The 27,691-nt window shown below is 44.5% G+C and overlaps 1 protein-coding gene across 3 annotated transcripts in view; it reads left to right on the plus strand.

The window, feature by feature from the left end:
- ADAMTSL3 (ADAMTS like 3) overlaps positions 1 to 27,691 on the plus strand; it is a 267,376-nt gene that overhangs the window by 90,974 nt on the left and 148,711 nt on the right. For all 3 annotated transcript variants that reach the window (XM_083586149.1, XM_083586151.1, XM_083586150.1), the window contains 3 exons: positions 3,897 to 4,024; positions 5,648 to 5,693; positions 18,173 to 18,409. In XM_083586149.1, the coding sequence (XP_083442275.1) occupies positions 3,897 to 4,024; positions 5,648 to 5,693; positions 18,173 to 18,409 (411 nt within the window). The remainder of the gene's footprint in view (positions 1 to 3,896; positions 4,025 to 5,647; positions 5,694 to 18,172; positions 18,410 to 27,691) is intronic.

Consider the following 27,691-nt stretch of genomic DNA (forward strand, 5'->3'; position numbering starts at 1 on the left):
AGAAGGAGCCTGGGTTTCACTTCCTATCTCTTTTCCTTCTGGTGTGGTGTTCTGTACGTAGTATGCTTAGCGTTAAGGTTCAGACTTCTTATAAGTTATTGTAAGTTTAAGTTAGGTCTGCTGCAACTGGATTTCTTAGGGACAGTGCAAATCCTGGATGTATTGGATTTGTGATCATTATGCTCATTTGCCTTCAGTAGCAGCGAAGCTCTGCTGGATGAAATACAATTGCCTCTGGTCCAATTTTTGGGAATCCTGAAACGTGTTTAAGTTTTTACTCTGCTAAACTATACATTGGAATCTGATCCGGATCAATATTGAGTAGAATTACATGACACTTTTCTCCCATTTCAGATAGCAGGCACCAGGCAGGTGGTGATGGTGGGCGCATTCTGCTCAGGACAAAGGTTCAGAGCCCCTCTTGCCACAGTCCTGATCTGGCCCTCTTGTGAATGTTCAGATCTGGCTTCCCAACAATAACTATCCAAAAGTTATGTATGTGACAAATGCTACATCAAGTTTGGACCTGAAAATCACTTCATGAATGCGCAAATGTATTTGCATGGTTCTCTGGGCCATGGTTGACAATCTTGTGCTTTCCATGCACACAATTTTATCACTGTGAAGAACTCCATTGAGCTCCATTTTTATTTTGCTTGCGTTCGACTGCGCTATGACTGTGCTACCTGTGAAAAACGCCTGGAAAGGTCAGAAACATAATCCTATGGAAAATACAGATGATTAGGTGTTCTTTATGTGCAGCTACATCTCGCGGCATCAGTACCACTTAATCCAAGCCATTTAAGGCCAAGATCAAATCTCTTTGTCAACATACTTTATTTTGTGAAAACAAAATTAAGGTATCCAATAAAGTTTGCCGTGGCTTTGCTTCAAACCTGAGTGACGTGCTATGGAAAAGTAGTTACTGCCTATAAAAAGAAGTTTACTGCTTGTTTTTGAATTATTAGGCTGGCCAGCAGCACTAATGCATTTTTAGGTTACCGGATTTGGGGCTAAAGATTAGGAAACGAGTACGTGTGGAGCCAGCGTTCCCAGCACTGTCTTCCTCCTCCTCATATTTATGGTTCATAGGCCAGACTTTGTGTGTACTGGCCCAGTCCATGGAAGGATGAGCACTTTGGAGTGGCAGTTCCCATGCACAGAGAGCAGGGACCATTTGTCAGCTGCCCTTGCTTGGTATTTAAAGAGGTAGGCTGGCAGGCTTTCTTCTGATTAGATTCACGGGAATGTTGGACTCCAGCCCATCACTTGGCACCTTCCAAGATCTTTTCTTGCAAGCCAGTCCTGTTTAGAAGCCGTCCTCTTTCCAGAAGACTAGTTAATTTCTACCCTGGGCGGGTGAGTGAATGGGAAGGAAGCTTGCTTTTCCTCCCTTGGAACTGCATAGATTAAGCAAAGTTCCAGGCCTTGGAGAAACAGGTTGGAGTGATCTACCATGGAAGGTGATGGGCTGTCCTTCGTCGGAGGTTTTTAAACAGAGATTAGATGGCCATCTGCAGGGGATTCTTTAGCTGTAATTCCTACATTGCAGGGAGTTTATTTATTTATTTATTTCACTGTTTGTTTGTTTGTTTGATTGATTGATTGAGTGAGTCTCTCTCTCTCTCTCTCTGTGTGTGTGGGTTTGTGGGTGTATGGGTGTGTGTGTGTACGTGTGTGTACACACACACACCCTTCAAAACAATTTACAAAAAAGAGAAAACATTGAAATATATCAATAAGAAAAGTCAACAAGAATAATAATTTTAAAAAGTTTAAATAATAATAGGCTACATACATATTCAAAGTCTCATCAACTTTCTAAACATATGGGAGTATATGGGTTGGTGGCTTGGATGAGGCCCAACAAGTTGAGTTTGAATCTTGGGAAGACTTTGTGGGCAAGCAGTTCTCAGTTCTGGGAATTGGGGAACTCACTGGTTCTGGACAAAGTTGCACTCCGTCTGAAGGGACAGGTGTTTAGTTTGAGGGGTGTTCCTAGATCCACCTCTGTCACTGGAGACTCATGTGACCTCCGTAGTGAGGAGTGCCTATTATCAACCAACGACTCCTTTCCTGCACAGTGATAGCTTAGCCGCTGTGATTCATGCATAGGTAAGATCATGATTGGAATACTGTGATGTGTATTATTATTATTATTATTATTATTATTATTATTATTATTATTATTACAGTGGTACCTTGGTTGTCAAATGGCTTAGTTTTCAAACAAATTGGCTCCTGAACGTCGCAAACCCGGAAGTGAGTGTTCTGTTTTTTTGGAATCCGAATGTCCAACATGGCTTCCATGGCTTCCAATTGAGTGCGGGAAGCTCCTGCAGCCAATCGGAAGCCATGCCTTGGTTTTTGAACCATTCCGGGAGTCGACCAGACTCCCAGAACGGATTAAGTTCGACAACCAAGGTACCACTGTATTATTAACTGGCCCTTCACCCCAAGATCCTGGGGTGTGTTACTATAATTAAAACACAATGTTAAAAACAGTTTAAAACATCCCACTATCATAGGAAGAAGGTGAGTCCTAAAAATATACTTCCTAGGTGTCAAAAGACAAGGTGTGTCTTCAGCATTTGCCTAATGTTGTACGGTGGTACCTCGGGTTAAGTACTTAATTCATTCTGGAGGTCTGTTCTTAACCTGAAACTGTTCTTAACCTGAAGCACCACTTTAGCTAATGGGGCCTCCTTCTGCTGCCGTGCCGCCGAAGCACAATTTCTGTTCTCATCCTGAAGCAAAGTTCTTAACCCGAGGTACTATTTCTGGGTTAGCGGAGTTTGTAATCTGAAGCGTATGTAACCCAAGGTACCACTGTATAATGAAGATGTCGAAACCCTCCTCTATGGGGAGGAAGTTCCACAAGCTCGAGAATGCCCTCTCCTGGGCAACCACCACTCCAAGCTGCTAAGGGTTGTAGAACTACCAAGAGGGCCTCATCTGCAGATCTTAATTCCTAAACGGGTCTGAATGGAAGCTTTCACAGGACCAACCCACCCATAAGACAGGATTAGGCAGCTGCCTTGGGTGTTCCACCACCAGCTTTCTTGCCAAAACCCATCATAGCGCTCCACAACCCGGGTAAGGGAGGCTGCGGGGGCACAGCGGCATAACACATTACCATTTGCCACAGGCCACGGGATGCGCCACCCCTAGCTTTCAGTTACGAATCACACAGATAATCAAGATCCAGCCTCAGTTGCATGTATGTCTGTGTGTCCACCCACTTTTGAGCTCACATGAGTCTTTATTTAAAGCAAGCGTGGAGAACATTTTCAGCTCCTTTCTGGGCAACCTTCTGAGGAGAGTCTCAAGGGCCAGATAGCGAGGCCTGGAGGGCCACATCTGGCTGCCACTCTTGAGGTTCCCCATCCCTGATTTATTGCTTTTCATTCTCATGGCATGCTGGCAGTTTGGGAATTGGTGCTTTTTATGACGCCACTTGCACGGCACGTGGGCAATCATTACTACTTTATACTGTAGTGTAAGCAAAATGACTCTGGAGGCTTGTCGTGTTGCCTTGAGGTCTTACTCGACCCAACTCCTTGAAGTGTGCTGTTTACATCACTTTTGCAGATTGGTGTGGAAATGGAGTTTTTCAAGGCCTGGTGCTCATAATTGAATTTAGAAGCCCCAGAAGAGACCGAAAACGAAGTTATGAAAGAAGAGAAAAACCGCTTTTATTTTGGACCGATTCTTTCCAGTTGCAAATATATCACTCCTTTGTTCTGTTGACATAATAATTTATTTTGGAATGGGAATCTCTGCTTATTACCACCAGACTAGGAATCTCCCCAGGGTAAACAACCAGTTAAAAGGATTTGCAAAATATGCAACTTTCCTGGGCTGCTGAGTTACTTTTCTTTCTGTCGTGTTTCCAGACCTCAAGAATTTCCCAGTCTGACGAAGACAGAGAAGGCGGTTGGGATGCCTGGGGTGCTTGGAGCGATTGTTCGCGTACTTGCGGAGGAGGAGCATCCTATTCTCTAAGGAGATGCTTAAATGGCAGGTTGGTCTTTCATATTGCACTTTGAAGTCACGAATGATACAAAACAGGAAGGGGGTGGGTGGGGGTTATTCAGAGGCCAAATCTCCCAACACAGGAGATCTGGGGTGGTTGCATTAAAATCTGCTCCAGTAAAGGAAAAACTAAATGGATGCAACTATGGTCTTTTTCAGTACTGGAAAATAACACAAGGGCTTACTGCAGGAGTGGAGGGACCTTTGACCCTTTAGATATTGCTGTTGTAGAGAGCCAGTGTCTAGTTAAACTACGGAACTTGTTCCCACAGTATGGCCACTAACTTAAATGACATTAATAGACCAATTCATGTAGGACAGGGCTATTGATGGCCAGCACAACGGCTAGAGGGGCGCGGGTGGCGCTGTGGGTTAAACCACAGAGCCTAGGACTTGCCGATCAGAAGGTCGGCGGTTCGAATCCCCGCGACGGGGTGAGCTCCCGTTGCTTGGTCCCTGCTCCTGCCAACCTAGCAGTTCGAAAGCATGTCAAAGTGCAAGTAGATAAATAGGTACCGCTCCAGTGGGAAGGTAAATGGCGTTTCCGTGTGCTGCTCTGGTTCGCCAGAAGCGGCTTAGTCATGCTGGCCACATGACCCAGAAGCTGTACGCCGGTTCCCTCGGCGAATAAAGCGAGATGAGCACCACAACCCCAGAGTCGGCCACGACTGGACCTTATAGTCAGGGGTCCCTTTACCTTTACCTTTTAGCCACAACGGCGATGTTCTTTCTCCATGGTTGGAGGCAGCAATGCTTCTGAAAACCAGTTGTTGGAAGCCGCAAGAGGGGAGAGTGCTCTTGTGCTTGGGTGCTTCTTATGGTGGGATGCAGGTGGGGATGTGGTCTAAACCACTGAGCCTCTTGGGCTTGCCAATCAGAAGGTTGGTGGTTCGTATCCCCGCAATGGGGTGAGCTCCCAATTCTTTGTCCCAGATCCTGCCAACCTAGCAGTTCGAAAGCACGCCAGTGCAAGTAGATAAATAGGTACTGCTGTGGCAGGAAGGTAAACAGTGTTTCCATGCGCTCTGGTTTCCATCATGGTGTTCCGTGCGCCAGTAGCAGTTTAGTCCTGCTGGCCACATGACCCGGAAAGCTGTCTTTGGACAAATGCCGATTCTCTCGGCGTGAAAGCAAGATGAGCGCTGCACCCCATAGTCACCTTTGACTAGACTTAACTGTCCAGGGGTCCTTTACCTTTTACTTTAGCCTTTTCTTTTGGCTTTCCACAGGCATCTAGCTGGCCTTGCCTTATGGCCCTGCCTCCCGTAAGATGAGCATTTGCTCATGAATAACTGGCTTGGTGCAATTTGGAGGGCTCTTGTTGTTAATCCTGTAAATCATTTGTCAAAGCAGACTGCTGGTAAACAGTATAATGCTTTATGAATAATATTTCAGAAACGTCTCAGTGAGTTGTGACTTTGCACAGCTGTAAGCCTAACAGGAAAAGCTGTAACTGCTTCATCAGACAGTCATCCTTACTTAATTATCTTTTCAGTTAAATCTGAGAAGCCGTAACATATATCCAGTATTCGAGAAAATTATTTATGGGAAAGGGTAACCTTTTAATGTTACTCTACTCGGTCATTCCTTTCAAACTTTTGTTTTTTTCCAGGAACTGTGAAGGCAGGAATATTCGATATAAAACCTGCAGCAATAATGTGAGTCTCATCTGTCTTTTTGTTTGACTGCTCTAATTGCCATAAAACAAAGCAGCTGTAAAGCTTCAGACATCCTACTTAGTGTTTTTTGGTTTGTTTGTTTTTAAAAAGAATGACAGAGCCTTAAATGTTTATTTTTGCCTAGCAGTGATGACAAAATTTGCAGGCGCAATTCCTAAACAGTTGTTCAACATGAATGCATTTTTCTTCCTATTTTGCTGCACAGGAAACAAAACTCATTGCATTTATATGACTCTATTCAAATAAAGTCAGCGTTTAAGTCCCATTGATTTTGATGAAAGAACGTTAAACACCTAAATGGATCAATTTGGGCTTTAAAAGTGTTTAACTTGGGCTAGATTTTGTCCCTATGCCAAAATATGTCAAGATCACCTTCTGTAAAGCCTTCCACTTAACCTGTTACTGCTCAGCAAAAACAAACACAGAAGCTAGCATGTGTTCACATATATTGATCCCATGAAATATGAGTTATATATGACTTGCTATGTTTAACATAATGACATCATTGGCATCATTTATTTAGTAGCATCGATGGCCCTTAACAGAGCAACTCAAGCAACAACAACAACAACAACAAAAAAGCCAGTTTCCTGCCCCAAGAATCATACAATCTGTGTTTCCGGAATGGGAGGTTACTCACAGGGCTCTAGACAAGTGTTTGCAGGGTCTGGAACATTGGCAGTGGTTAGGATATTTCAGGGGAAATGTGCCTTGCAGGTGTTATGAGTCATGAAATATACTCGGAGTCGAGAGTGGATTTCATGCTCTTTATGGGCCCCACGTGATTGGCTAATTCTGGGATTCTCTTGTAGGCCAATCAGGTTGCTGATTCACTTCCACCTGGAGCTGGATTGGGTGGCTCCTGTGGACCAATCAGACTGCTGCATTCTGGGTCCTATTGTTCTAGGACCAATCAGATTGCTGCATTCTGAATCCTATTGTTCTAGGACCAATCAGACTGCTGCCTTTTGGATCCTATTCAGCTCAGTACGTAACAAGTACTTGCAGGTGTCATGAGTCCCTAAACTCCTGAAGCTACTGAAAGCAGGGGCCAGGTCTGGAGAAATGATTCCTATGCCAAAGAGATGATACTGGTGGTAGGGGGTGCAGAGACCCCTTCACTCCTCTTTGGCAGCAGTTCCAGCATGAATGATCTATCTAGCAAAATCGGACGCAGAGTCTCCAGTGCCTCCCCAAGGAAACCAGTGCAACAGAAGCTGTGGAAAACACAACCCAAGTTCTAGCTCCTCCTGAGATGCCTAGACAGGGAGCTGTGATGTGCATTTCTCAGACACCACATAGCATATGGAAGCCCTCAGATTAGTTTAAAGATAGTAACTGTTTGTCAGCAGCGGCATGTAGCTGAAGGTCAGGGTAGTCTACCATTGGATTTTGCAATCCTCATTATATTCCTGTTTAATTTTGGCTTTTTGTTGCATGTAGTTTGTTGGATTGTTACCTCTCCTCCTTTACAAAGGGTGTGTGTGTGTGTGTGTGTGTGTGTGTGCGCGCGCGCGCACACACATGATATTAGATGTAGAAACACCAGGGTCGCTAGACAGTGTTGTGCAAGGAGAAGCGGTGAAAAACATAAAGCTCACTTTGCACTTCATTCCAACCTGGTGCCCGGGCTCTGTGTTAACTCCACAGTTGTGCACCCTTAGCTACTCGTTTTAGAGCAAAGCTGTCATTCTTATGATGCAACAATAGCGTTCTTTGGTCCAAGATCTGGAAACGATCTGTGCGCCTTTGTAAATGCAGTTTGTAAAATAAACTGCCGGCGGTATTCTTCTTGTCCAGGGCTAAACTGTCTGGTGGTGGCTCTGTGGATTGTCTCCCACATCTTCCCCCCAGAATTTCGTTGCTTTTGTATAAGGTTCTGCTTTGTTTTCTAGTTGGTAAAGTGCTCTACTGATGCACATTGTTGTGGACTCTCCTTCTGGAGCCAAAAATGCAAAGAGCCAGAGAGTCAGAATATAGGAGACTAGAGCCAAGAATTAATCCAAAGTCAGAATCAGGAATGTGTGCTGGATTGGAGCCTGGGGCTGGGGTGTGTGTGTGTGCGGAAGGATTGCGCCACAGCTAGGATAGGACTGCAAGCCAAGAGAACAAGTCTAAGCAAGATAGGAAACAAGACATAATACCAGGTACAGGAATTAAAGCATTAGGGTGGTGTCAGGAGTCATGGAAAGTTCCACAAGGTAAAGCCAGGAGGAGGAGGAGGAAATGCAGGTTCAACAATAAAAAGTAGCTGCTTGGGAGCAGCCTGTGGCACTTCCTTGAGGTGCTTCCCCCCTGAAGCAGTGCTTGTACATTACCTTTTCACACACCCCAAGGATCATCAGTGGATCACTGTTTCAAACTGGAGCTGCACCAGGGGACAAAACAGAGGGTGGGCATGTAGAACCCTCCCTTCCCATATGACATATACTCGGAGTCCTGTAGTGATTTCATGCTCTTTATTGCAGCTTGTAAAACAGTGATTGAATTGCCCCCCAACCCTCAGGCTTTTATATACATTATTTACACAATGAGTCCTGTCTGATTGGCTGATTCTGCTTCCCTCCTGGAGCCTGATTGGTCTTTTCCTGCAGGCCAATCAGTTGTTGCATTCTACGATCCTACCAGCCTAATAGGCTGATTAACTTCCTCTTGGAGCCTGATTGGTCTTTTCCTGCAGGCCAATCAGTTGTCACATTCTACGATCCTACCAGCCTAATAGGCTGATCAACTTCCTCCTGGAGCCTGATTGGTCTTTTCCTGCAAGCCAATCAGTTGTTGCATTCTAGGATCCTACTTGCCTATTGTTCTAGGATCCAAGTTTAGTACATAACACCATACCATTACTGCTTTAAGATATACTATCAATCAAGTGCCGGGTTGAGGCACCTGTGACCCTCCCAGGTCTCTTTGGATTACGGTTCCCATCATCCCCACGCATTGGCCATGCTGGCTGGGGCTGGCAGGGACAACCAGAGGTCTGCCACAGCTGATCTAATGCAAAAAATGCTAGGAGTCTTGAACGAGGGAGCTTGGTGACCATTTTCAGACCGCTAACACCGTGGGGTGCCAAACTGGTCCATGGCCATCTGAGCTTCATTCAGCTGGTCCATGACATACCCCTATTAAATATGCATAATTTAAAAAAAAATGTATAGAATGATAAGAGTTGTAGAGTTGGAAGGGACCCTGAAGATTATCTAGTCCAAACCCCTGCAATGCAGGATCATGCAGCTGTCTCATACGGGAATTGAACCTGCAACCTTGGCATTCTTAGCCCCATGCTCTAACCAACTGAACAGTTTATTTCTTCTTCTTCTTTTTTCTTACATTGTATTATGTGGAATGAAAATTGTAATGCATCAAAATACAAAACAAAATTAAAAAACAGGACTAAAAATAAAATTAGACATCGTGTAGCGTTTAGCAGAGCGCATGAGCCACAGCAGGTAGAAAAATCATGGAAGCAATCTGCCAAGACCGTCAATGGGTCCCTGGGGAAAAGGGTTTGGGAACCACTGTGCTAGGAAGCCCACCAGAAGAGGGAGCTGTTGCCGGTTAACCTAAAGGGCCAATGAGCTGCCTGACTTCTCGCTGCCTGCTTTTGCTTCACCTCTCTAGTCCAACAAGCCAGTCCTGTCAGACTGCAGGAGAAGGGCCTGTACAATGTAATACTTCTCCATACCGGCGCTGTGGGTTAAACCACAGAACCTAGGACTTGCCAGTCAGAAGGTCAGTGGTTCGAATCCCCGCTACGGGGTGAGCTCCCATTGCTCGGTCCCAGCTCCTGCCAACCTAGCAGTTTGAAAGCACATCAAAGTGCAAGTAGATAAATAGGTACCGCTCCAGCGGGAAGGCAAACGGCGTTTCCGTGCCCTGCTCTGGTTCTCCTGAAGTGGCTTAGTCATGCTGGCCACATGACCCAGAAGCTGTATGCCAGCTCCCTCGGCCAACAAAGCGAGATGAGCACCGCAACCCCAGAGTCGGCCACGACTGGTCCTAATGGTCAGGGGTCCCTTTACCCTTTACTTTATACCAAAAGAAATAAACCCTTGAACACAGAAATTCACATTCCCTTAAAATCCTTTCCCCCGGACATCTGGGTTTATCCACCCCCCCCATGGCATTCCTTTTTAAAAATAAATAAATAAATGGAAGATTTAATCATATAAGGCACAACTCTGTGGTAGAGCATCTGTTTTGCATGCAGAAGGACGTGTGTTCAATCTCCAGCATCTCCAATTGGGCTGGGGAAGAATCCTTGCCTGAAATCCCGGACAGTAGCTGCCAGTCAGTGCAGACAATACTGAACTAAATGGACTTAAAGGTCTGAGTTGCCGTAACGTCAAGCTTCATATGTTGCTATAAGCCCACCTGCAGTTTTGAAGTGGGACAATCCAGGCACAGGTTTCTCTCCCCAAAGAGCAGACCAAAATTATATGTTATATGGGAGATATTTCAAGGAAGTGCCAACTTCATGGCTCCCACTCAGAAAAGTGGGACCCAGGGAGGGTTGTATTAGCCCATTTCCCTTGTGGTATTGAAATTTATTACATTCGTTTGGTGCTTTATACAGAAAACATCTCCAAGCAACATAAGTTAAATGCAGATAACTATTTTTTTTTAAAAAAAACAATTTTTAAATAATAATTTAAAAATATACAATACAGTGGTGCCTTGGTTCTCAAACACCTTGGTACTCAAACAACTTGGAACCCAAACACCACAAACCTGGAAGTAAGTGAACTTTTTTCGGAAGCCGAACGTGCTCCGTTTTGAGTGCCACGCTTCTGTTTTGAGTGCTACACTGAGGTCTGTCTGTTTTTGCTATTTATTTTGCGTTTTTGTGGCTCTTTCTTTTTTGTTTTTGCGACTGTGTGGAACCCAGTTCAGCTACTGATCAATTGATTGTGTGACTGCAGTACATTGCTTATTGCTTTCATTTTATGGATCAGTGGTCTCGTTAGATAGTAAAATTCATGTTAAGTTGCTGTTTTAGGGGTTGCTTTTAAAAGCCTGGAACGGATTAATCCGTTTTGCATTACTTTCAATGGGAGCACATGCCTTGGTTTTGGAATGCTTTGGTTTTGGAACGGACTTCCGGAACAGATTAAGTTTGAGAACCAAGGTACCACTCTACCTAAAATGCTGATCCTATAACACGATGAGAAGGACAAGCCCTTCCTTACTCCACTAAAAGATCACCGCAGAGGCCTGATAATGATTGCCCCATGAGCATCTCCCAGGGAGAGCGCTGCACAGAAAGGAATGGGGAATATCACTGCCTGGCATGCCCTGCGGTGGACCTTAAGGTCCACAAATGACAAGATTTTGGATGTCCCAAGTCGCAAGGTGGTTAGATTGGTCTCAACTAGGGCCAGGGCCTTTTCCGTGCTGGCCCCGACTTGGTGGAACGCTCTGTCACAAGAGACTAGGGCCCTGCGGGACTTGACATCTTTCCGCAGGGCCTGTGAGACAGAGCTGTTCTGCCTGGCCTTTGGTTTGGACTCAATCTGACCCTTATGGTTCCCCCCCCCCCCTTATGGTTTTGGTCTATGGGCTACTTTTAAAATGAGGCTGCATTTTAAATGGCATTTTTACCTGTATTTTGAATTGGTTTTTTCCCCCTATTATGTTTTTACTGTAAGTTTTATTGGTGTTAGCCGCCCTGAGCATGGCTCTGGCCGGGGAAGGCGGAGTATAAATAAATAAATAAATAAATAAATAAATAAATAAATAAATAAATTATTATTATTATTATTATTATTATTATTATTATTATTATTAGCCTATGGTCTTTTGGCCACCCTCCTGTGGGTGAGGCACGCAGGGATTTCTCAGCCAAGTTGCTTTCCCTATCAAAGCTGCTTCTACCCCCCCCCCCAGCTGTGTGCTCCACAAGAGGGAAAATAACAGGGGATTATTTTTTGTCTGGAAAACAGCACCAGAGCAAAAGCGTTAAATGCCTCCTTCCCCGCTGTTGCTGCGCCCCAGTCAAATTAACTGCCCTCTGCAGTAGCATTCTTCAATTCCCCCATTCCATTGATTCCCCCCCCGCCTTAGTCAACATCTCCCCTAGATTCTGGAATTCACACCAGACAGTGAAGATACACTTTAAAAATATTTTGGCAGTCCAGTTTTATAATGCTGTTTTATTGCTTCTGTGCATTAGCTGCCTTGACGTTATTATTTCTTAAAAAAACAAAAAACAAAACAGGCTTTAAATAAATAACAATGAGAACTAGAAACTTGCTTTTAAAAAGGTTTGATGGTGCTTAGGACATTGAAATCTCCAGCCCGTGTTACATCCAGTGACTTTTCTGCAGCTCCATGGGAATCATGGCACAAACTCAGTGCTTGCTTATAAATATAGTGTGTGTTTCCTGGACTCGGTGGTGGAGTACTGTTCTGAAATATGACTGTTACACCCTCCAGTGGGAGGTTCTGCTTAGTGGATGTATTGAATCATTTTAATCTCTCATAAAACTAGCCAGCTCCTCGCCCACTTTTATAAAAGCTGGCTGGTGCCAAATGGCTTCTCCACCAAGACAGCGCACAAGTCTTGTAAAAAAAGACGTTGAGTCGCTACGGTCTCCCCTCCTCCTTTTTCCTTGGATGGGTTTTGGAAGGCTTGAGCCACATAATGGAGCAAACTGCTGGCATCTACCAGTGGAACAAACACTTGGGTGAGTCAAGTCCGGTAGATGAAAAAAAAAACTCTGATATCGGATACAATTCCTAATTGCTCCCTCTTTTTGCAAATAAGACCCACCTGTCTTGTTCCATTTCGTCCTGCTTTGCCATCTGTGCATTACATTTAATTCTGAGTTGTCTGATACACTCTCAGGCCAAGATCATGGGCAATACACAAAATTCACATATGTTCGGCATAAGAATATATATATATATATATATATATATATATATATATATATGGAATTCTTTCATGACAATGGAACTATGCTATGCCCCAAGGAACCCATATTTCCTACAAGACAGGGTGTATGTGCAGTTTGCTCCAGCTAATAATAATAATAATAATAATAATAATAATAATAATAATAATAAATACTTTTTATTTATAGCCTGCCCTCCCCAGCCAAGACAGGGCTCAGGGCTTCTAACACTAAATATAAATACAGTAAAAACATAAAAACAACAACAACAACATTTGATTAAAATATAAGTTAGAATACAGTTTAAAATGCAGCTTAAAATGCAGCCTCGTTTTAGTGGTAGCCTATAGATCAAAGCCATAAGGGAAGAAAATGTCAAATATTCACCAGGGCCAACTATCCATGCTGGTCCTACATGGGCCAGCAAAAAGAGCCAAGGAAAAATATATATACAAATCCCATATAAGGGGTTCCATCCAAAAAAAAATAAAAAATAAAAAATGAGAGGGGTGTGAGACTGAGTCCAGCCCAAAGGCCAGGTGGAACAGCGCCGTCTTGCAGGCCCTGAGTAAAGATGTCAAATCCCGCAGCGCCCTGATCTCCTGTGGTAGGGCGTTCCCCCAGGCCGGGGCCAGAGCTGAAAAGGCCCTGGCCCTGGTTGAGGCCAATCTAACCTCCTTGGGGCTCGGGACTTCCAAAGTGTTGTTATTTAAAACCAGCATAACCAGGTTCTGGGGAATTGCTGGGGAAGGACCTGAGTGGAGACCATCAGACACTAACCTCATCAATAAGGACCAGCTCATCACATGAACACACACACATACTTACACACTTTTTTTCTGAATAATGCCATTGGCCCATCTAACTCAGTATTGTCTAAATTAATTGGCAGCATCTCTTCAGGGTTTCAGATAGGACTTCCCTATTCCTACCTGGAGATGTCAGATATTGAATCCAGAACCTTCTGCATGAAAAGCAGGTGCACCAGGGATAGCATTGCAAATAGCCAGCCCAGTGGGTGCCCACTCAGTTTCCACCCCAGGGCCAGGGAGGGGTTCCAAAATTTCAAAAAGCATTTTTGCAGGAAAAAACCAAGTGCGCTTGGTATTGCATCTACAAAATCTGGCATGCTGCTTTTTCAAAAGTAGGTAAGCAGATCCACCCCACCCCCCAATAGTGGAGTATAGAAAAAACAGAATAAATTAATGAGACTGTTCTGCATACATATTTTTGTAAGAAACCAGACTACAGACTTAAGGCCTTAAATATTCAAGGACTGCTTTGTTATTTGCAATGCACACCCACGCCCACCCCAGCTCAGAAATGTATTATCTTCTTTGCAGTGGGTCAGGTTCTGATTTCTAGATTAGGGCCTAGTGGGGTAGGGGGTTATATGTTTTGTTCTTTATTTGGAATACGGCACACTGATCACTTTATGTGGCTGTTCTGTACACCTTTTGCTATACTAAAGCAGGGATGACGTTGAAAACTGGAGTATTTTCTGGTTGGTGCCACTTTTGCATGCATTCGCACGCAAGTCTGGACCATCTATTTTCCAGATTAAACTGTGATTATTTGACACTGTCACACTTTATTTTTTTAAGTGTATATTTTTTTAAATATACTTTGTGTGTGTGTGTTTATAGTATATGAAGTGCATACTGTTAAGTTGTGGGTAAACATATCAGACGACACAGCGATTCTTCAAACAGCTCTTGTTTATTCACAGGCCAGAACAGAACTGAACTGAAGGGTTCAGCCAGCCTGCTTATATAGAGCTCCACTAGAACGCAACAGTAACCATTTTCTGTAACTATCCAATCACTGAACGTCACTTTCAATCCCTTATTTGCATATGTGGACCTGAGTGAAAACTATCTACCGTATCCCCCTGCTGGCCCAGGGTGAGAACTTCAGTACATATAACACACACACACACATATATATATAGAGAGAGAGAGAATATGAAGAGCTCCCTAGACTCCATCAATGTTGGTGAAACTGGGAAGCTATTTCTCAAAGCCAGCACTGCATTTTTTGCAGCCCCTGATGCCTCCTGAACCAGCCTCATTCTTCCATCCTAAGAGAGAGTTGTAAACTGCTACATTCGACTCAGAACAGGCCATTAATTTTAGCTGGACTACCCATGGGTGGAATTAACAGTGGACACAACTCAGAATTCCTTCTGTCCTGTTTGTTTCATTCATATTTTTTTCCTTGCTTTTTAAATTGTTTCCCCATCTTCTTTTTAGGTATAACAATTCAAAGTGGCAGTATGTTACCACCTCTTCCCAGTCTTCTCCCTCTGACCACTCATCCTTGTCCCACCACCACGTCCCAGGCTCTGAACTTTCTTGCCTTTGTAGTCCCCCATCTGGTTCCTCGCGCCATTCCTCTGTGTCCAAACAGTCCACGACAACGCATTAGTAATTTGCCCCTTAGGAATCAGTGGAAATTGTCAACTCGTCAAGCAATCCCTGCTGGGGGATTGTGGTCCCTTGGCAAAAAAATGTTTGCCCACCCCCACTGCCAACTATTCCTAGTAACGTTTTGCAAATAAGGAATTCGGTATCGGCTTTGATCGGAATTTGCCGAAGTTACAGACTTGTGTGAGAAATGCGGTAGTATATAACATTGCAGAATTGATTTGTCTGCAAAGACTGCTTCACTCCTTGATCCATTACACCCCTAAAATCCACCTAGAGAATACAAATGTCGTTTTTATTAAAACAACAAGAATCATTTTACCATGAAATTGATTTCATCTGGATTTGTAAGTGTATAAATAGTAAAGATCAGAAGAGTCAAGTGGAATAAGTAGGTCTCAGAATAATATTAATGATATTTCAATCATAAAATGGATTTGCGGTTACCAACGAAGGCGTTTTCTGGGATTATTAACCACTGCTGTTCACCTGCTTGCTTTTAAAACAAAAATATATGTGTGCCTTAAGTTGTTTTTATGGGTATCTCAGCAAAATGAACTACATAAGCTATTCTTTTATATAGTGCCCAATGAGATTTTTCAATCTTTCTTAAGCCCTGTGTTTTATCTTTCCATTTCTATATATACAGCTACATTCTAATGCTATGATGTGCAGAATATGGAACTGTTTAAGATAATCCTTATGGGTCCTATTCATAGGGAAAAAAACACACTTATTTAGGCCATTTCCGCATAAATCTTACGTCTTTCTATGCCAAGAAGCCGGCTGTGCATTTGCCAACACGACTTGGCCGTCATTTAGCAAAAATAATAATAAATACGTTAAAACAAAACAAAACATTGTATTAATCCATATTTTCCACATAAACTCATACCTTGCCCTTGTGTCTTTTCAATCCCAAGCACTCATTGCATTAATTGAATACTAACAGTTGAATAAATCCGAGTTTTGCTATATGGTAATGCAGGGGCCTTTAAGTTTTTCAGGTGCTGGACCTGCCTTTATGCCTCTGAATACCAATTGATGGGAATTGCAGCTGGCCAGAGTGCTGTTGTGCTCATGTCCAGTTTGTAGGCATCTGGTCAGCCAATGGGAGAACAGGATGCTGCACTAGGTGGACCCTTGGCCTGATCCAGCAGGACTTTTGCATTCTTTAACCCCAATCTGCAACCTGGGACAGACCTTAAATTAGCAGCCCAATATGAGGAAATTTTATTTAATCAACGACTCATGTGCATTTTGTACGCGAGTGGTGCTATGGGTTAAATGACAGAGCCTAGGACTTGCCGATCAGAAGGTCGGCGGCTCGAATCCCCACGACGGGGTGAGCTCCCGTTGCTCGGTCCCTGCTCCTGCCAACCTAGCAGTTCGAAAGCACGTCAAGATGCAAGTAGATAAATAGGTACCACTCTGGCGGCAAGGTAAACGTGCACTGCTCTGGTTCGCCAGAAGCGGCTTAGTCATGCTGGCCACATGACCCGGAAGCTGTACGCCGGCTCCCTTGGCCAATAAAACGGATGAGCGCCGCAACCCCAGAGTCGGTCACGACTGGACCTAATGGTCAGGGGTCCCTTTACGTTTACCATGTGCATTTTAGTCAATCCAATAGATTTGGTTTGCAGAAAGTTTCAGTTGGGTAAACTGAGTATCTCCAAAGCAAGATCTGCATTGTTTTTACATGATGCCAAATGTGTCGCAGAAACAGATATAAGAAGACAGCGATTTCTATTCTGACGTGTACTTGTCACAATCTGGTCTGCTTAAATTCTTCTGCAGTTCAGTTTCTACGGAATGCTATGTTGCTCATTTAATGCTATTTAAATTACATAAGTCACATAATGTATGCAACTATTTATGTAACCTACACAACTTACATTCGTTTCAATTTAAAGGAAACGTCAAAACAGTGTAAAAACAATTATTGTGCATCGTTCGCAGACTTAAAAGCATAAACAGTGCAGGGGCAGAGCCTTTCTCTGACAACCCACTTGTAGTTCCCCCAGGATCCATATCCTGACCTTATTGTTCATTGCTCTGCACTCGCTGGTTCTGACATCTCTTGAGGCACCTAGGCCACCTCCCCTCATCCAACTTGGGCCCTAACCTGGGTCATCTAGCTTTTACTCCCTGATCTCTGCCCCTCTCCCCCCCCTCAATCTACTCATAGTGCCGTGCTAGACCTGACATAAAACGAAGACACATTTTTTAACGTCAAGGGAAATAATGGGATTTTGCTTACTTGGTCAAGCTTGCAAGCTTTTTAAACATAAAAGAAAGAAGGCATCAATGTGAATTATTTATACAGAAGTGGAGTTTATTTGTTCACTATTGTAATGACCTAGTAGAAGATGCAGCATGCAGTGTTAGGAGTAATTTGAGTAAAATAAGTCTATTAGCATGTCCCTCCCCCCCCCCTTGTCTTATTTCTCATGTCACTCCCTCTTGATTTATGGAGAATCTGAAAAGGCTAATTAAATGACTTAAGTCCCACAATATTATCTTGTTACAGATTATGCTTGGATAAACTATATATATTTATGTTAATTGCTTTATTGCATGCAACTGGTATAAAATACCAGATATGAGAATTATGGTATATTGTTAGCTAACCTGAGTGACAAGCAAATAAATAATGTCAAAAAAAGTTGAAGGGGTTGTTCATAAGCAATACATGATGGTGGTGTTTGAAGTCATTTCTATCCTTCCCTTGCTTTATGTCAGGCACCGCAAACTCAGCCCTCCAGATGTTTTGGGACTACAACTCCCATAATCCCTAGCTAACAGGACCAGTGGTCAGGGATGATGGGAGTTGTAGTCCCAAAACATCAAGAGGGCCGGTGTTTGCCTATGCCTGGGCTAAAGTCTTATATACATTTTCCTGAAAAGTCTCACTGAGCTCAGTAAAAGTTGCTTCTGAGTAGACCTGCCTGGCAGTGCTCTGTCAGTCAGGGAAGGAATAATATACACTCCAACCTTATAGATGCCTGATCAACTGTAAGTCCAGTTTGGTTAAATGAGGCTTACTTGCAGGTAAACAGGAGAGTAAAAATGCAGCTTTTGTTGTGGAATGAGACATTTGATTTGGAGGAAAATGTTGTTCTCCTTTTCTTTCCAGGACTGCCCTTCAGATGCTGGTGATTTTCGAGCTCAGCAGTGTTCAGCCTACAATGACGTCAAGTACCAAGGACAGTTTTATGAATGGATCCCGGTCTATGATGATTCCGGTTCTCCATGTGCCCTCAAGTGCCAAGCTTTGGGGAAACCCTTGGTGGTGGAGCTTGCCCCCAAAGTTCTGGATGGTACTCGTTGCAATGCCAAATCTCTGGATATGTGCATCAGTGGCATATGCCAGGTAGGACAGCATTTACCTACTTGATTACTTGTTTATTTAATACCTGCAGTACAACACCCATCTTCAGAAGATCCTGCCACAACAGATAATTAGCGGCCCAAGGCCTGTGGTAACAAATCTGCCTGCTGGCAAAAGGAAGGCATTTTAATACGGTGAATACACAGGTGAACAGGGACGCAGGTGGCACTGTGGGTTAAATCACAGAGCCTAGGGCTTGCCGATCAGAAGGTCGGTGGTTCGAATCCCCGTGACGGGGTGAGCTCCCATTGCTCGGTCCCTGCTCCTGCCAACCTAGCAGTTCGAAAGCACGTCCAAGTGCAAGTAGATAAATAGGTACCGCTCCGGCGGGAAGGTAAACAGCGTTTCCGTGCTCTGCTCTGTTTCGCCAGAAGTGGCTTAGTCATGCTGGCCACATGACCCGGAAGCTGTACGCCGGCTCCCTTGGCCAATAAAGCGAGATGAGTGCTGCAACCCCAGAGTCAGCCACGACTGGACCTAATGGTCAGGGGTTCCTTTACCTTTACCTTTACACAGGTGAACAGCCCATTGTGGTCAACTTTGGCTAGGGATAGGGGAGAAATTTGATTCAGTTCACAGATAAAGGCCAGATTAATTAACCCGCCCTTTGCGAAACATACAAACCAACACACAGCCATCCTTTAGAATCCGCACTTTTCTGAGTTTTGCAGTACAGTTCCTCCCGCCAAGTAATGTGTACAGAAACACATGTGCTCTTGTGACATGCTTGTGTAAATGCAGGTATTATTGAAAACAGCATACAAAGATACATTATATTTGGGGGAAATTGTACATTAGGTGAAATTGCATACACAAATGTGTATATTGTCACTAATATGCTGGTGTACCCAATTGCACTGGTAGAACCCTTGACTGCTGGACCAAACAGTATCTCACTTCATGTTGCTGCAATCCAGAGGCTTCAGCTATCGGCTGCTGGATCAATCCCCCAACTGCAGCATCAGCAAATGACTGCAGGGAGCTGGATATGGTGACTACCTGCCTCAGGTAGGCTTCAGGTATAGCTGCCTCCTGATGTCACCAGGCCCTTGCGCACTCAAACTGCAGTATTTTGTAGAATGCAGTTCTCTCCTTAAAGCAGGGCGTTTATTTCTGTTTGGATGGCTGTGCAGCTTGCAGTGTGGCCTGTTCGGTTTTTTGTGTGTGACATGTTTTCTCCCCATACGTCTGCACTAATTTGTGAACCTTTGGTAGTATTTGATAGCTTAAAAATTGTTTGTGGTGCTGGATGCTCCAGGGAACACCTCAAACCTGACAGGTAGTAATAGAGCAGTAGCGACTTGGCTGCAAGTATTTCTAAAAGCAGTTGTTGTGATTACCTTATGTTCCTATGGAGTAAGCTTCTTCTCTTGCATGTTAAAATTAGCAGTTCCAGGAAACAGGTGTTTTAAGCATCAAGGGAACGGGATCTAGAGATATTCTGGGATTCTATGAAAGTTTTGTTCTTTGGTGTATAGCGGGGATAAGTCCAGCTCTTCAGGGAAAAAAATGTGGGATTTGTGGTCCAGCTCAGTATGGCAATTCTCACATTCTTATGAGGAATCTATTTTTTGACTTGGGGGCCAGAGTGGCAATTTTAAAGTGAGCAGTCGCCACTCCAATATCTCATCCTGTCTCTTCCCCATGGCCATCCCTTGTCCCACTTACACAGATAGGCTGTTGCTCTTAAACACACATTATTGTTCTCTTGTTTTAATCAACATTTTATTTCTTTCTTCAAAATGCATAAAACTCAAGCTCTTAGGTCAGTAAACAGGACTCAGCTTTTTATTCCGTGTTTCAAGATTAGGACAGGGAAGAAAAATACTCCCCTGGGTTTGATCCAGGGCTAGTCCTACTCAGAGGAGACCCATTGAAGCTGTTGGAAGTGAATAACAGGTTCATTAACTTCTATGGCTCTACTCTGAGAATAACTTAGTTGGATATAATCCATTGAGCTTTTCAGTTTGGTTTACTTGCTTCTTGGGTACCATTTGCCTCCTTTGCCCTCACCATTCTTGTGGAATGCTCTCTCCAGGGAAGCTTGCCTGGTGCCTTCATTACACATCTTTAGGTGCGGGGCAAAAGCATTCCTCTTCTCTCAAGCTTTTCACTAGTTAGACAATCTGTGGCCTTCTGAACTGTGGGGAAGGGGGTATTATTTTTATTAGTTATTATTGTATGCATCTATGTATGTTGTAAACTGCCCTATGATCCTTGGATGAAAAGTGGTATAGAAAATAAATGGCTACTGTAGATTCCGGCGTATTAGGTGACTGGGCATATAAGACGACCCCCCCAAATTGGCAGCTTCGCTGGGCAGCGACAGTGGGTGGCGGGCTCCGCGCCGGGAGGAAGCTGCCTGGCGAAGCTGCCCAGCGATGCTAAGCCGGCTTCGCTGGGCGGCTGCCTCCCGCCGCCCACTGCCGCTGCTCAGCAAACCCATACCCGGCGTATAAGATGACCCCTGACTTTTTAGAGGATTTTCCGGGGTTAAAAAGTCATCTTATATGCCAGAATCTACGGTAGACATCCTGGAAGAAAAGAAATTGCTTAAGAACACAAAAAGAGCCCTGCTGGATGAAGGCAATTGCCAATCTAGACCAGCATCTTGTTCTTGCAGTGGCCAACCAGATGTTTATGAGTCTCTTGTAAGCAGGACCCAAGTACATGAGCATCCTCCTCTACTGTGGTTTACAGCAACTGGCGTTCGGAAAAATATTGTCCTCCATGTTGTCCTCTATGGATCATGTCTTTCTTCCACATCATTCTATTTGTCCATCCAGTCCAGCATTGGCTGCGGAGAATTACCAGGGGCTCAAGCACAGGCCTTTCTTACTACCTTCTTCTGCTATATGTTCCTTTCAATGGGAGATTCTAGAGACTGAACCTGGAGCCTTCTGTTTGCAATGCATATTGTCACTCTGAGCAGCAGCTTGGACAAGGAGGGGCCGACCAGTTCTGCCAGACAAGCAGCACTGGAGACACAGGAGATTGAGATCAATTTCAGGACACAGCATCATGCCCAGTCCTGAATTGGAGACCATTGGGTTGAGGGCCTTGAGCCAGAAACCCCTGAATCAGGACAACTGTCCCCTTGGAGTCTGCATGCCCTGAGGAACTAGCACCCTCCACAACACTGACTCCCATCCCAATGTCAGGCCGTCAGTGTAGGCCATGGGCCTAGAGCAGGCACCCCCAACCTTTGACCCTCCAGATGTTTTGGACTACAATTCCCATCATCCCTGACCACTGGTCCTGTTAGCTAGGCCTCATGGGAGTTGTAGGCCAAAACATCTGGAGGGCCGCAGGTTGGGGGTGCCTGGCCTAGAGGGAATTGTCCAAGAGGAGCAGGAGTACTAGGTTCCAAGCCAAAACCCTGCCCCTTTAAGGCTATCCACTCTTCAAAGAAAGGGTAGGTGTGCTGGTCCCGGGGGGAGGTTACCGTGAGGCATGGTCAGAGTCCGGTCCTGGGTCGAGGGTCTGGAGACTGTCCACCAAGGGCGAAGCGGGGTCCAAAGCGAGGAGCCGGGCAAGGTCGGGAACTCTGGAAGAACAGGTCTGGGTGCTGGCAGAAACAGGTTTCCAACGGCGTTGCTCCTGCAACCTGGGACCAGGCTGACATGGCCTTTATCTTCTCTGAGGCCAGGGGCAGCCCCGGCCCACAGGTGACCTGCCTCTCCTGGCCTTAAGGCGAGCACTCCTCCTGAGAGAACCCAGTTCCCTCCGCCTCTCTGCCCTGAGCCTCTGCAGCTCAGGAGAGGCTGGAGGGTTACTGGACCCAGGGGGAGGCTCACCTTCCCCTGACAGGGCTGGGAGAGGCGCACCTGTAGGCAATGGGTCCTCAATCACCTCCGGAGCCAGAGTGGATTTATCTGGTGTCTGCTCCTGAGGATCCGGCACAGGTGCAGGCACTTCAGATTCAAGGCCCTGCCCCAGCTCAGCCGGCCCTGGAGGCGGGGACTCCTGTGCAGGCTGGGATTCCTCCGGTTCAGCCTCTGAATCAGATTCCCAGGCCATCACAGTAGGGCTTGGAAGGGGTGATCTGGCCAGGAAGTATCAAAGGCTTCAGTCCAGCCTTACACTTCACTGGAGTAAGTTGCTCACTTGGAGCTTTCCATGGTGCTGAAATAATAGGCTTGCCTTGTTGATGCATGCCCTGTGGGCTTTTGTCAAGGTCAGTACAGGACACACAGGGTTGAAGCCAGCTACATCCTACTCACAGTAGACCAATTTAAATTAATGATCCCAAATTAGTCATGTCCATTAATTTCAGTGAGTCTACTCTTGAGTAGGACTAGCATTGGCCATAACCCACACGTTGTACCATTGAACTACAGTCCGAACCTTGTTTCCCCACATTGATTCTTACTTCAATCGGCAATGACAATCCATGTGATTTTATTTATGGGATCTGCATACGATTACCATGTAAAATTGCGACACCACCCAAAAACTCACTGCTAATGGTGGTAGGATAAAGAGCCTCACGATAGGTAGGGAATTATTATCACCAGAGCAAACCAGCAAAACTGAAAGATCTGAGTATGTTGGTTAAATAGGAAACACTATTTTATTCAGTTTTAGATACATGAAGAAAAGCAATAAATCCAGCTAAACAAGATCAGTGGGTTACTGGATATGCAGATTTGGCTATGTGGTGCCAGCAATGAATCAATCTTGAAATACAAAATGTTTTATTATCCATGCATATAGATGCAGAATTTGAGGCGTGAGGGAAGAAAGCCACATTCCAAGTCTGCCAACCTTGATGGTGCCCCATTAGCCAAAGGGACTTTCTCTCCCTCTTGGTTTTTATACGGGAATGAATTTACGTAGGATGTGCATGGTTTTGCAATTAGTCTCCTCTCCACAAAGTAGCTACTGCTTTATTAAATGCAGGAACGTGCACAACTCAAAAAACACTTGACATGCTTGATGTGTAGAGTAGGTGTGCACTCAGGGAAAAAGTGAGACATTTGGCAAAAGCCTAGCGTTGGGATTACGACAACCTTACTATGTATTGCACAGGGTTTTATGTGATTTTAATGTGTTCTTCACTCATACCTACCAATCATTCTGGCACGCAGTAGTTCAGCCACTTCTCTTAAAAGCCAGCATGTCGCACCTAAGGAGAAAGCACCCTCCCTTCTTGCCATTTCCCCTTCTGTCATTTTTAGAATAGGAAAAACAATGTCTCCACTGGCATTTGGCAAATGCAGATTCCTTTATGTTTGCTTCTATATTTATAGCATCTTTCCTAAGTGTAGGAGGGCGAAGCATTCTGTGTTGTGCGGAGAAGCACTTACATTTAGTCTCTTCTATTTTGACTTAAGAGTGGCAGCCAGCTGGGCAAAGGACATGCGGCGAACGGCAGAACAGAGTGTGCTGGGCACTGTCTCTGGAATTCTTAGAGAGCTCCATTACACCTTCAGTGACTAGTAGGAGGTTTCTCTCCTAAGGAGCCAAGAGTTCTATTTACTGAAAAGAATTTACTTGACCTGTTCATTAGTTTGGGGAATATTTGCTAGAAGTTGGGGAAGCATTCAAGACAGAACACATCCCATTAACACATGTTAAACACATCTCAAAAGCCTTACTGAAATCAAGATACAGTTGTACCTTGAAAGTCGAATGGAATCTGTTCCGGAAGTCCGTTTGACTTCCAAAACGTTTGGAAACCAAGGTGTGGCTTCTGATTGGCTGCAGGAAGCTCCTGCAGCCAATCGGAAGCCGCAGAAGCCCCATCAGACATTCACAAACCGGAACAATCACTTCTGGGTTTATGGCGTTCGGGAGTCAAAACGTTCGAGTCGCAAGGCGTTCATCAACCAAGGTACGACTGTATACTACATCCACAGCATTCCCCTGATCTGCCAAGTTTGTAACTATATCAAAAAATGGAATGAGATTTGTCTGTCATGAGGTTTTTTGTTTTTGTTTTACAGAAACCCATGCTGGGTCTTAATAATCACAAGTATTATTTTCTAAGTGCTCACACTTGATTGCCTGTTCTAGAACCTTTCCTGGTATCGACGTCAAGCTCATTGGTCAGTTTTCTTTTTGAAGATGGGGACAAAAATTGCCTGCCTCCAGTCTGTAGTAACCTCACCTGTTCTCCAATAATTCTCACATATTATAGACAGAGGCTCTGAGATTATGTATGCAAGTACCCTTGGGTGCAGCTCATCAGTCCCTAATTTGAATTCATTTAAAAGTAGCTAGGTGTTCACTTACCACCTCTCTTTTCCTATCTTGGGCTGCAGTTTCCCTTCTTGCATCATTTATTCTGTTCTGCTGGTTCTGCTGCAGCAAGACTGGATCTTCTATAAGCTTGTTTTTTTCTTTAGTCTTTAGCGATACTTTCTACCAGTTTTCCCAGGACATTGTTGTTGTTGTTGTTTAGTCGTTTAGTCGTGTCTGACTCTTCGTGACCCCATGGACCAGAGCACGCCAGGCACTCCTGTCTTCCACTGCCTCCCGCAGTTTGGTCAAACTCATGCTGGTAGCTTCGAGAACACTATCCAACCATCTCATCCTCTGTCATCCCCTTCTCCTTGTGCCCTCAATCTTTCCCAACATCAGGGTCTTTTCCAGGGAGTCTTCTCTTCTCATGAGGTAGCCAAAGTATTGGAGCCTCAGCTTCACGATCTGTCCTTCCAGTGAGCACTCAGGGCTGATTTTCTTCAGAATGGAGAGGTTTTATCTTCTTGCAGTCCATGGGACTCTCAGGATCTCCTCCAGCACCAGAATTCAAAAGCATCAATTCTTCGGCGATCAGCCTTCTTTATGGTCCAGCTCTCACTTCCATACATCACTACTGGGAAAACCATAGCTTTTACTATACGGACCTTTGTTGGAAAGGTGATGTCTCTGCTTTTCCCAGGACATACATTAAGCTGACTCTCCTGTTATTTCCAGGATCCCTCCTGGATCCCTTTTTAGGTTACTGAGACAGGAGTCATGCTGCTTCTGCTGTATGACTGCCATAACATACCACTTCCGGGTGATATTCAGCAGCTTAGCACTGTCATGGGAACGTACTACATGATCTCCCCATCTCTCATAGTTCCCTGCTGCATAGGGACTGGACTATATGTAGAGCATTCCTTGTGGCACCTATGAATTGAGGCCACAATAAAGCGTCTTTCGTGATTTTATGGGACCTAGCTAATGATTTTATTTTTTAAAAAATATATCCTCTGGGGATGGCAGCCCTCCTTCCAATAATAATTAAAAAGTGCCACTTGGAAGTTTTCCTAGAATCTGGCGTGTTTACCTTTCCTAGTTTAGAAAGAGGCATTCAACCATCAATATTATCGTCTTTCCTGTAAAAATAATTTTTAAAATGTGGCGGCCAGCAGCCGTCATAGAGTGCAAGTCAAGCAAAAACAGAGTGCCGTCAGAATCAAGGCTTGCAAACTCTATTCTGTTGAGCCCTGGCAGGCACTTGGCACTGGCTACTGAGAGCTTGGCGAAGATTTTTTTAAAAAGAAGTTAACTCGTCTAAATAAACACGTCGCCTTGCCTATGCACATATAGTTGCCTTTGTACCTGGGAGCAACAAAATATTTGCTAAAGAGGAAATAGGACTTCTACCCCTCTTTCCCAATGGCTGCTGCTTTCGCTCATTTCTTGTCTCCAAATCTTTGGCAAGTCACACAGCGACCTATCAAGCCTTTTAACACAAGCATGATTTCACTTCCATCTGTTTTCATAACATCGAAGGGTCTTCGGTAGGCTTGCTACGCATCGCTAGTTCTCCCTCCCACTCTCCACTCTGGTTCTAATAGAATGTCTTTTTTTGGGCACCGTGCGTAATTTTTTGGCACTCATCCCCATAACTCTTCTCTCCCCCCCCCCCCGGTCATTTGCATTCCACTTCACACATGGATTCAAAGCAAACAAGGTCCTTATCAGAGGAAATGAAGACCATGGATGCAAACTCTCCAAGGGGCTGAGTTTTTGCTACTGAGGGAGTAAAAATCTGAAAGGGGTTGCAGAGGAGGGGAAAGTTTCTGGGAAAGTTATTTTGGTGTCCCCTTGAGAGTGCGAGGCTCAGATCAGCCAGACCACTCAATCATGACTTTGTCTGCCATTGCCTGACTCTTGTTACCAAATAAAATATTTAGGAGTTCCTATGTTAAAATGGGTCAGAGTTTTGGGAAACCTCTCTCATCAGAAAGATAGCTGAAACGTCCTTGCTGCAAAAGAGCAGATTGATGCAGGTCTGAATAAGCTGGATGGAAGGTACAAAATGTAAAAAAAAAAAGCGAATAGAAGGGCTTGCATATAGTCAGCATTTACCACTGGTGGAAACTGCATCTCATTTATCTCTTGATATGTTGAATTGATTGCCTGCTTGTTTACTTATTTGGGCCTATTTTTCTTAGCTCCTTGTTTGGAAACCCCCCCCCCAAACACTCCATTTTGCTTTTACTTGGTATGCATGCATAAATAAAAACATATGTTTAAATAAATTAACAGGAAAGGGGCAATAGCTCAGTGGTAAAGCATGTGCTTTACATGCAAAAGACCCCAGTCTCAATCCCTAGTATCCCCAGGTAGGGCTGAGAATGTCCCCAGTTAGAAACTCTGGACAGCTGCTGCAAGTCAGCCAAGACGATACTGGAGCTGCTCTCACACAGTGCTTAAACGTGTGGACACTCAGTGATGCTAAATGTTGGAAGATTTAGGAAAGGGAAAAAGGGAGGATTCCTCCATACAGCACATAAAGTAGGGAATTCATTCCCAGCAGAAGCAGTGACAGCCATAAACTTGAAAAGAGGATTAGATCAATTCATAGAGGATGGCTGCTAATAATCCTGAAGCTGAGGCTCCAATACTTTGGCTACCTCATGAGAAGAGAAGACTCCCTGGAAAAGACCCTGATGTTGGGAAAGATTGAGGGCACAAGGAGAAGGGGACGACAGAGGGTGAGATGGTTGGACAGTGTTCTCGAAGCTACCACCATGAGTACTGTGGGAGGCAGTGGAAGACAGGAGGGCCTGGCGTGCTCTGGTCCATGGGGTCGCGAAGAGTCGGACACGACTAAACGACTAAACAGCAAAATCTCCACTGAATACCAGGTTCTGGAAACTGCAGGAGGGGAAATTGTTGTTATGCTCAGGTCCTGCCTACAGGCATCCCACAGACATTTGGTTGGTGTGGCATTTGCCCTCCTAGGTGTGTGACATCATACTGGGTTCATAAGGAAAGGGTTAACTAATTGTTAAATGACTAACCAATGGGAGCCCAAGGGGA

This window comes from Podarcis filfolensis, assembly GCF_964270895.1.
Source record: "Podarcis filfolensis genome assembly, chromosome: 14".
NCBI lineage: Eukaryota > Metazoa > Chordata > Lepidosauria > Squamata > Lacertidae > Podarcis > Podarcis filfolensis.